Source organism: Dysidea avara, chromosome 12, assembly GCF_963678975.1.
Source record: "Dysidea avara chromosome 12, odDysAvar1.4, whole genome shotgun sequence".
NCBI classification, from domain to species: domain Eukaryota; kingdom Metazoa; phylum Porifera; class Demospongiae; order Dictyoceratida; family Dysideidae; genus Dysidea; species Dysidea avara.
This window is the reverse complement of record NC_089283.1, coordinates 11,554,500-11,565,691: the sequence shown is the minus strand read 5'-3', so window position 1 is coordinate 11,565,691 and position 11,192 is coordinate 11,554,500. Positions and strand designations below refer to the sequence as shown.

Genomic DNA, 11,192 nt, shown 5'->3' with positions numbered 1-11,192 from the left:
TTACCAGTCAGTAAGTGGACAGTCACTGCTACCTGTTGTAACGCATTACTTCTGTGTAGCCAGACTCACAATATAAGGTAGGAATACCTATATGCAGTATTGTAAGCTGTAGCTACTCTGATACAATGACAGTTACAAACTATGTACTTCAGTAATGACACATTGACTTCATCAAGCTAACTGTGATTTTATTTCATTACTTGAATTGAAGAAGAGATCTTTGCCTTGGTGTATACAATATTAATGATTCAAATCAATATAAACGGATGTATTTAATCATTATTATAATGCATCTAGTATAATAGGTTTTTGTATAATAATCACAGTACTATGTACAGGAATATCTAAACACTTTTACAACTGGTTTTATACACATTGAAAGCAAAATGTCTTCTGTTTTGCTTCTCAAGGTCTTTCTTAGCTAAGTTCATTAAATTCTTAGCATATTCTTTTAAATCTCCTCTGTGCATAAAAGAACCCACTGGTCTTGCTCGTATGAGATTAGTGCAGATCTCTATAATACATGTACAAATGGTGAATATATAATGAACTTGCACTCGAATGTACCTCTTGTGGTAGTTGCAGATCTGATATCAACATCACCATAATGGAGTTGTGAATTCTCTAACAAGGTTTCTAAAACTAGTTGAGGAGACTCTCGCTCAAAGTCCTACAAAATGTATGAAACAATCATTATACCGTGTAAAGTAATGCTGATCGAGTGAATCTACCTCCAGCTGTTTTCTGCAAGTGTCAGCTCTAGACCTCCACTTTTTTTGGACCTTCAAACTCCTCGTCTGAATCTTCATCCATAGAATCTATAGCTAGCAAAATGAATAGTTAATTATTTTATAAACAATAAAACTATAATATTATTACATGTACTAGAATAGTCTGATACATCACCCAGCTCTGTGTGGTAACTTGCATGGATATCATCGACTGAAATTAAAAAAATAATGAACAACTGCCAAATCTGCACTACATATAGTACAAGAAGAGCAATAACCACTTTACTAAACAGCTTAAAATACGCACTGAAACTCTCGCTTGCGGCACTTTCAGAAGCAGTACTTGTAGTCATGGAGCTAACTGTTGATAATAAAAACAAGTGAGTTATTATGTAAATACCTCAACACAAACCAAGGGTCTCTGACCTGTCTGACTGGTAGGAACAGTACCTGGATACAAAGGATGATAAATGAATGTCATCTCTATAAATATCCTAATGCTTACCAGGGGGGTAGCCTGCCCCACCAAAATTGGCAGCACTCGGGTACACGTAACTAACTGTTGATAAAGACATTAAGTGAGCTAATACATAAATAATTCAACACTTACCGAGGGTGTGGCCTACCTCACCAACATTGGCAGTACTAGTACTTGGGAACACGGAACTAACTGTTGATAAAGAAATTAAGTGAGCTAATACATAAATAACTCAACACTTACCGAGGGTGTGGCCTACCTCACCAACATTGGAAGTACTAGTGCTTGGGCACACGGAACTAACTGTTGATAAAGAAATTAAGTGAGCTAATACATAAATGATTCAACACTTACCGAGGGTGTGGCCTACCTCACCAACATTGGAAGTACTAGTGCTTGGGCACACGGAACTAACTGTTGATAAAGAAATTAAGTGAGCCAATACATAAATAATTCAACACTTACCGAGGGTGTGGCCTGCTCCACCTAAACTGGCAGTACTTGGGCACACGGAACTAACTGTTGATAAAGAAATTAAGTGAGCTAATACATAAATAACTCAACACTTACCGATGGTGTGGCCTACCTCACCTACATTGGCAGTACTTGGGCACACGGAACTAACTGTTGATAAAGAAATTAAGTGAGCTAATACATAAATAATTCAACACTTACCGAGGGTGTGGCCTACCTCACCAACATTGGCAGTACTAGTGCTTGGGCACACGAACTAACTGTTGATAAAGTAATTAAGTGAGCTAATACATAAATAACTCAACACTTACCGAGGGTGTGGCCTACCTCACCAACATTGGAAGTACTAGTGCTTGGGCACACGGAACTAACTGTTGATAAAGAAATTAAGTGAGCCAATACATAAATAATTCAACACTTACCGAGGGTGTGGCCTGCTCCACCTAAACTGGCAGTACTTGGGCACATGGAACTAACTGTTGATAAAGAAATTAAGTGAGCTAACACATAAATAACTCAACACTTACCGAGGGTGTGGCCTACCTCACCAACATTGGCAGTACTAGTGCTTGGGCACACGGAACTAACTGTTGATAAAGAAATTAAGTGAGCTAATACATAAATAACTCAACACTTACCGAGGGTGTGGCCTACCTCACCAACATTGGAAGTACTAGTGCTTGGGCACACGGAACTAACTGTTGATAAAGAAATTAAGTGAGCCAATACATAAATAATTCAACACTTACCGAGGGTGTGGCCTGCTCCACCTAAACTGGCAGTACTTGGGCACACAGAACTAACTGTTGATAAAGAAATTAAGTGAGCTAACACATAAATAACTCAACACTTACCGAGGGTGTGGCCTACCTCACCAACATTGGCAGTACTAGTGCTTGGGCACACGGAACTAACTGTTGATAAAGAAATTAAGTGAGCTAATACATAAATAACTCAACACTTACCGAGGGTGTGGCCTACCTCACCAACATTGGCAGTACTAGTGCTTGGGCACACGGAACTAACTGTTGATAAAGAAATTAAGTGAGCTAATACATAAATAACTCAACACTTACCGAGGGTGTGGCCTACCTCACCAACATTGGAAGTACTAGTGCTTGGGCACACGGAACTAACTGTTGATAAAGAAATTAAGTGAGCTAATACATAAATAACTCAACACTTACCGAGGGTGTGGCCTACCTCACCAACATTGGAAGTACTAGTGCTTGGGCACACGGAACTAACTGTTGATAAAGAAATTAAGTGAGCCAATACATAAATAATTCAACACTTACCGAGGGTGTGGCCTGCTCCACCTAAACTGGCAGTACTTGGGCACACGGAACTAACTGTTGATAAAGAAATTAAGTGAGCCAATACATAAATAATTCAACACTTACCGAGGGTGTGGCCTACCTCACCAACATTGGCAGTACTTGGGCACACGGAACTAACTGTTGATAAAGAAATTAAGTGAGCTTATACATAAATAACTCAACACTTACTGAGGGTGTGGCCTGCCCCATCTACATTGGCAGTGTTTGGGCACATGGAACTAACTGTTGATAAAGAAATTAAGTGAGCTAATATATAAAATGACTCAACAGAGGGTGTGGCCCGGCCCACCTGTAGTGGCAGTTTCCAAATGTGTGACTGCTGCTTGCAATATAAATGAATTATTTCAGTAATGTACATGTAATAAACTCTAACAAAGGGTCCCGTCTGCTATATAGCTACATTTTCAGCTACCATTTCATAACTGTCATGGGTACTACTAACTGTAGTAAATATTTAGGGTCTTTGGTTACCATATAAGAATAAAATTATACTTACTCCTGAAAGCTCACTTCTGCATTAGAATACACTGTAAATATATACAGACATACCTGGTATATATTGTTGAGAGATAATTTGCAGGTCCAAACGTTTTCTAGAAAATAAGGCAACTTTCTTTGCAATCAGACAGCTGCACCCAGATAATTTATTAATATCTTGAGATTGTTCACTGTTCATTAGCTGCATGATTCCCTGATGATTGCTAGTTAGCTGTAATATTTGCTTTTCATAATATTCTAAGCAATTAGACATTTCCTGTGTTAATAACATCATTTCTTCATTAGACCTCACAATAGTTTGAAACTTCTTCACAGCTTTATGCTTCACTTCAAGAGGGATTGAGTCAACAGGATTAGTAAGACTAGCTGTGTACGAATGGCGGTGAATGTTACATGCAGCCTCCCATGACATTCTGTCATCAACTGGTAATCCTTCATTAAAATCATTCAACATTGCTTTCATGTGGCTGTTGACAGTGGTTATACGTCTACTTAGCCGAACAGCAATTGAAAGGCCATCTACAGTGATAGAAATGCAATAACTATAATATACAAAACAAACAAATGTACAGCTCACAAAGCACATACACATTCTATACCAGCATATTTTGCTTTCAATCTCAATAAGAACCATCTTTCCCTTGCTGCTTCTTCAATTTTTATCAACAAACGAGTTCTGTTTTCTGATGAAACCAGAGCCTTAACCTCACGATATTCAGTGGATGAAGGTGACCACCTCTGGTTAACACCATGGCTATGCTCCAAACTGCTAAGCTTATCTTCATAATCATTCACCTGCTCACAAAGTTGAGAAACTAAGTGAGTGTTTTCTTCACTAACATTGATTGAACTGATTGAAACTCTAAAACCATAATACAAACATACATATAGAACTAGAACATCTGTTTATGCAGCCTACCGGATCTCTGCATGTAAATCAATAAACTTAACATATTTAGCTTTCCAGCTTTCAAAAAATCTTACATTCACACCTATTGGTACAATACAGATTGCCATTTTACACTGCATACATAACATCATTAATACAGAAATGTAGTTAAAATATTATGTTATTTATCAACCATATTACAAAATACCCAGAGAAAAATGACTTGGCAAGATTGCAAGTGGCTTGCAAGAAACTTGCAAGAAAAGGGACATTTTCCATGCAAGAATCTTACATGGAAACTTGCAAGTCTTGCACAGGATTTCTCCCTAGGATATAGTGGATTAACAACCTAAGATTTTAAAGCTTAGGTTATTTAACAATCATATTACGCCTTTATGTAGTAAAAGTGTATGCTAGGCCTAGTGCATGCATTTGTTTTGGAAGGACTTTGCATCACTGCACTGTAAATAGATGCATACACAATTCTGCATATGTACAGTAGTACTACTTTACTAATTCAGTAATTTGGTATACATACATTCAATTCTATGCATACTGTTTAGCAATAACTTTAAATGTTAGTGGATGTATTTGGCTACTTTAGACACAATGTGTATGCGTGTACTGGGTTCGGAAATTTTTCTGCATTCAGAGGTTTCAGTAACATCCCTGTGATTACAGCTTTTATGTAGTCTTATAAATTAAGGTCCATAGTGGGATAGAATTTAGTGTGCATGAGTATGTGATTTGTATGTATGTGTGTAGTGTGCATGCATGTAGTGTTGTTACAATCAAGTGGTAGAGTACTGGCTTGATAATCAAATTGGCAACTCTCCAGGTCTTGTGTGTCAGTAGGGCGTACCCACATCATTGAGACATGGCAGTTCCAGCTCAGCACTTATCTACTAGAGTTTGAGTAGTGTATACTGCACAGGTGTCCAATATTATTGGTAGCTATAAGAGCATATGAAATCAGAAGGCCTTGCTTTGTGGTATGTGTGTAGTGTGCGTGTGTGCATGTGTATAGTGTGTGTGTGTGTGTGTGTGTGTGTGTGTGTGTGTAGTGTAGTATAGTGTGTGTGTGTGTGTGTGTGTGTGTGTGTGTGTGTGTGTGTGTGTGTGTGTGTGTGTGTGTGTGTGTGTGTGTGTGTGTGTGTGTGTGTGTGTGTGTGTGTGTGTGTGTGTGTGTGTGTGTGTGTGTGTGTGTGTGTGTGTGTGTGTGTGTGTGTGTGTGTGTGTGTGTGTGTGAATTATGATACCACATACTGTTCAAATATTCTAAAAGCTGAGATCTCTCCTCTTGCTCCCATTTTGCTACATCGTCAATAGTGAATGGCACTATTTCGTGTTTAGCCATGTAAAACATTTATATACCCATATGCGTTTATCTGGTGACATCTCCATCAACTCATTCAGTTCTTTGTCACACTCCCTGTTTAAGGTTTGAGCATGGTGAAAACGTTTTGAAATCAGTTTACCTGATATGAATAGCACAAATCAACATAAAATTTATAATACTGATTCAAAATAAGCATACCAATGTTGTCTATTGCCTTGTGACTATAATATAGTATGGCATCACTAAGGACGTCGATTCTATGAGAGGAACCCATTTCCTTTGACATACGACTAAATGGTCTTAAAAAAGACCACAATCTTTCCATTCCTTCACCATCGCTAAGGCCAAAGCCTTCATTTATCCGAGGGCTAAACTTGATCTAAAAATGAAAAATGAATGTTTGCGAGCAGGAAACAGTATAAAGTACAAACCTGGCAACTTAACTTATGACCATAGCAGTGGAAAATGGGGATGGCAAGATCAAAGGCTGCTAGCAAGTCATCACGAGACTTTGCCTAGAATAGATGAATCACGAACACTGGTGATTAGTAAACTTAATTGTACCTGTAGATGTTTTTTCAGTGTACAAGATACATCATATAACATTTTAATGTGTTGATTTGGAAAATATCTTTACAAACATTCCATCATATACACTGCATAGCCTATTCTGCAAAAAAAAAATTGTATCAACATAACATACTAGCTGAAGGTACCTTTCACCATGAAACAAGTTAAAAAATCTTAATGGGACTTCATGGCGACAGACACTACCCATGACAGCTGTTTCATCTAAAGCCTTGAACCGCTTGTTAGATCGCAATTCATTGCCAGCTAGAAAATTACTGCAATTCTGCAGTATTAAAATAAGGTTTTATTATACAATATAACTTAACTGACCTCAGTACTTGCATTATGGTGACCTTGAGAAGCTACAAAAGCATTCACTTCATCTTGTGGCTCAAATACTGTTGTTCCACTTAGTGGAGTACGCACACTTCTTCCGGCAGATTTTTTTCGACAAAGACCAAATATAGCATCTACTGATACTATCAGTGATCCATTTTCCTATACGTATATTGCAGTAATAAGTTGAAAATTGCTCAATGTTTTTAATCACACATATACAAGTCAATAATTTCATTTGGTGAAATGTAATTCAATTTCAAAACAAGGAAATCTCTTGATACAGCTCATTATCTATAAAAGGTTTGTAGATTACCACATATGTACAATTACATGTAATAAAAGAAAATAGCTGTACACATGTTGAAATTAGCAATAATTTTCTCAGAATTTTTTTAGCATATGCAAGCCCTAATCATAAATATCTTGCATTCTATAGGTCTTATATATAAGAGGACTGCTCTTTTACCTTCACCCCTTCCCTCTCATGCCCTTTGATTAGTTTGTCAACTCCTCTTGCCTACATTGTGTAACAAGAGTCTCTTGGATACACAGTGTACGTAGGTTTGCTAGCTTGCACATGTTTTCATGGTATATACACAATACTATACCTAGATATACCTTACAGATGATATTAAGCCAATGTCAGAGTGCATGTTACAAATAGATGCACATGCATCATTAATAAGCACCTTAGAACAAGCAGGACATGAATAATCAAGAAAAGATACACCAGGTACACCATACAAGGAGTCAATCCTTCTTTGGAAATGCCTGAAATATACAATGTAGTTACACCAATATCCCTGCACACAAATTGTGTAAAAATGTCCGCCTTAATAACTAGAAGTACAGCCAAACTTAGGACACCAATGAGACAAAAAAATTGGCTCAAATTATGAGGTGATTGTAACTAGAATTGAAGTTAACCTCCGCATTAGTTGCCACACCACTACATGTGTAATGTATGTGAATGAAAATGCAAAAGTTAATCAGTTTCATTCACATGCGGTAATAATGATGCAAATCAGAATTGTTTTCTGATGCACCATATGCTGAAAAAATATTTTACCATGCACGCAGTTGCTCCATTACAGTATGACTACTATCAAGAGTAAATAATGGAATTCATTCTTGCTATACTATGTAGAAACAAAAATTTTAATAATCGTATGTACACAGTATAGTATTAAATAACTAGCACAGCAAAGGTAATAAAACCACAGAACAAGCACATACAGTATAGCCAAGAAGATAACTAACATGGCCAAGATGCACTATAAGATTTCATAATCATTTCAGTTTTACTATTATATATTTACAGTAAGTAAAGTACCTACACTCCTCAAATGAGTCAATCAACACTGGATACAGATTGCATGGCATCTGTAAACAATCACGGTATACATTATTATAATATAATAAGAATACATGCATGCATACATACATATACATACTCATGTGTGTGGTACATGATATAGCTATAAAACAGGAAGTCTGAGACAAAGCTGTTAACAACTAAGGTATAAAATATAAAACTGCTGTCTACACCTAAGCACATATGTACTCAGGGCCGCCCAGAGAAATTAAGGGGCCCAGGGCAAAGAGTTAAAGTGGGGCCCTTCACCCAAGTTGTAAGGTGAAGACCAAAAAAAAAAAAAAAAAAAAGGTCACAACCTGCTGGCAATGACAATAACTACCCATCACCAACCATATCTCCTTATCTATAAGCTTGCTACACTGCTCCTCTGAAGAATACTGTGACTGCTCTATTAGAGTATTTAGATCTGACTGCTCTATTAGAGTATATCGATCTTTTAAACAGGTATTCAGGGGGCCCTTCATGGGGCCTCCTGGGGCCCCTTTCAGGCTGGGGACCCGGGGCAAAATGCCCCAGTTGCCCCCCCCCCCCTGTGGGCGGCCCTGTATGTACTAAAAGCCTCAGATAATACAATAGAATTACTATGCACTATATTATGTACTGTACTATATATTACTCACATATGCAGAGTCAATTATTACTGCCTGACATAGGCCATTTGTCAGGCAAATATCATACATGGCCGACCATAATGGAACCTGCCTGATAAAATGTCAGATCAAAATAGAAGAAAGTTGTAGAGTTTTTTAATAGTGAAGCATTGTCAATAATAGCAAACACAATTTGACAACAATGATTGTATTATTATTTTAGGTTGAGTCACTCTATTTTGTCAATGTATTGTAAGGATTTCCCTATTATGACGAATTGCTTATCAATGTCAGGCAATGCTTAAGGTTGCCTGACATTTTCACTGGGATTTGACAAAATTATAATTGTCTCTGCACATATGTAAACAGTACCTTAACTAGTTTCTTAGAAATCAAATAAGACCATGCTTGTGTAAAATCCTGCACTGGTACATGACATTCAACCAACAGTGAATCGAGCAGATTCATAAATTCAAATGAAAATGCCACAAATGGAGTAACTGGAGTTCCAGGCCAGTAGTCAAACTTGATCAGTTTAACAGCATCACATTCACAGGAGCAAAATGGGAAATTTATAACACGTGGGAGTCCTACACAATGAAAAAGCATTTCATTATGCAAAAGGTATTATAAAATAAACTAACAATTTTCACATGCACAACAATATGCACTATGCTTGGTAAGACACATGCAGTGAAATAGAGTGACATTTGTATGGCAGCTAGACAAGCATGGTAGTCATTGGTGCGCGCACGCGCACACACACACGCACGCACGCACGCACGCACACACACAAAACAGCTTTGTTATCTGTATATATATATGCATGTGTGTGAGCATGAAAATGCAAGTTACATTTTACACTAAGGCAAGCAAAGCTTTTGGGAGTTTTGTGAAAACATAACTATTCCACCCAGTGAGCTAAGAAGGCTGCATGTGGTTATGTGAGTTTAACAATTCTCCTGAAGCAGGATTAGTAATGTGCAAAAGAATTGCCTAGGTAAGAGATTGTATAACACTAAATTCCACATGACCTCAATGTCTCTAAGTGAGACAAAGAAATTTGACACATTAGGACAGTATCCAATCTCATGCACTCATGGACACATTACATGCAGTTTATAATAAAATTACCTTCCGCACCAAAACACACAATACTTCTCCAGTTTATGTCATTGCAGTGAGGCATACGGTCAAGCACGACACCATTAGGCAACTGGAGTGGTTGATAATAGCCATCCTATAAGAATCGCACATATGCAATAAGGCTGAAATTTACATATTTACATGTATACATATGTACCTGCCAAATTTCCATATGGTGGTGGAATAAAGAATATTGATGTAAGCCCACAGCACAAGCTTCACAGTAGTGTGTGTGAGGTCCACACTGATGGCATTTTACTACAGCAGGTGGCTCCTTGCAGCTCACACAAGTGAGGTGTGGTTTACCCATGGTACAATAAGCTGTACTTAATGCCTTGTCCTGTATGATTTCCCATTTTTCAGCTGCCTTTTCCTTTCTTCTTACATAAGAATTCTGTGGTTGTTCATCTAATTCATCGTAAGTAGAATCATTTGTCTGATAGCTGTCACACTGGTCTGCAGCATCATCATATGTCTCTCTATATTGTTGTGCATGTGCACCAAAAGTTTTAACTGGTGCTTTGATGTGCATTATTTTATAACGCTTAGAAGCACTAACAATATTAAGAGGAATATTTCTCCTCTTAATGGCCTTTTTTCTTGAGGCCATTATAATACCTGCAATGGGATTCATAAGTGCATATAAATGTAATACAGTGTATGTACAATTGCATTGTTTCTGCTATTCACTGCATGCAATGAAGATTGTGACATTATGCCATTTAAAATCATGCATGTGTATACCAAAACTAAGAAAAAATACAATTAGCAATACGATAGGCCTGAGGATGTAGTTTCCCATCTTCTGCCCGCATCACATTTCAGCACCCACATTAAATGGTCATTACCATATTATTGTCATTATTCTCTAATTACAAGAAGATAATTATTTCTTGGCAATGCTGCCATGTATATGGATCTGTGTAAAGCCTTCTTTTACGTGCTGAAACTATGAAAGAATAGCCCTAAGAGCTAGGTCTTGTAACTGATTGGTCACTTTAATTTGCAAAGCTATGGAAAGTCTAAGGTATCAAAGTTTAGCAATGCTGAGCTAGATTATGGAATGTCAATCATTAAAATTTACTGAATTTAGTGGAATTCCGCATCTCTACAGACATGGTAAGGTCAAAAACGCACAAGAAACCCACTAAAAATTGGCTTGGGAAACATGGTGTCTGTTTATATAGGCCTACGGAACTAGAACAAGGCCATTCTAAACTAAGTTACTCACGTGGCACTATTCTTGAAGCGGCTCTCCTTAACTTTTGTCTTTAAACTGAATGGCCTGCTCTAGGACAACAACTCTTCGTACAATTCCCTCGAATTACTGAAGTATATTATTCATGTACACAATGTTCCAGACTGTTTTTTTTTTTGTGTTTAAACTAATTAGTTTGAGGCAAATTCCCATAACTGGTGA

The 11,192-nt window shown here is 37.4% G+C and overlaps 2 protein-coding genes across 2 annotated transcripts; both read right to left on the bottom strand.

Moving 5' to 3' along the window:
* Positions 1-229: 229 nt before the first annotated feature.
* LOC136241513 (uncharacterized) lies at positions 230-6,601 on the bottom strand. The gene is made up of 33 exons (XM_066032736.1): positions 6,466-6,601; positions 6,314-6,419; positions 6,181-6,264; positions 5,948-6,128; positions 5,801-5,888; positions 5,677-5,750; positions 4,441-4,513; positions 4,121-4,383; positions 3,573-4,040; positions 3,192-3,245; positions 3,087-3,140; positions 2,982-3,035; positions 2,871-2,930; positions 2,760-2,819; positions 2,649-2,708; positions 2,538-2,597; positions 2,433-2,486; positions 2,322-2,381; positions 2,211-2,270; positions 2,106-2,159; positions 1,995-2,054; positions 1,780-1,833; positions 1,675-1,728; positions 1,564-1,623; positions 1,453-1,512; positions 1,342-1,401; positions 1,237-1,290; positions 1,158-1,181; positions 1,039-1,092; positions 880-942; positions 732-824; positions 568-670; positions 230-514 (listed from the first exon to the last, which is right to left on the bottom strand). Exons 2-31 carry the CDS (start codon positions 6,353-6,355, stop codon positions 760-762), a joined length of 2,511 nt encoding a protein of 836 aa, XP_065888808.1. The 5' UTR covers positions 6,356-6,419; positions 6,466-6,601; the 3' UTR covers positions 230-514; positions 568-670; positions 732-759.
* A 59-nt stretch (positions 6,602-6,660) lies between these two features.
* Positions 6,661-11,184, bottom strand: LOC136241515 (uncharacterized). The gene is made up of 6 exons (XM_066032739.1): positions 9,930-11,184; positions 9,761-9,866; positions 8,999-9,216; positions 7,996-8,041; positions 7,348-7,429; positions 6,661-6,817 (listed from the first exon to the last, which is right to left on the bottom strand). Exons 1-6 carry the CDS (start codon positions 10,404-10,406, stop codon positions 6,802-6,804), a joined length of 945 nt encoding a protein of 314 aa, XP_065888811.1. The 5' UTR covers positions 10,407-11,184; the 3' UTR covers positions 6,661-6,801.
* Positions 11,185-11,192: the final 8 nt, after the last annotated feature.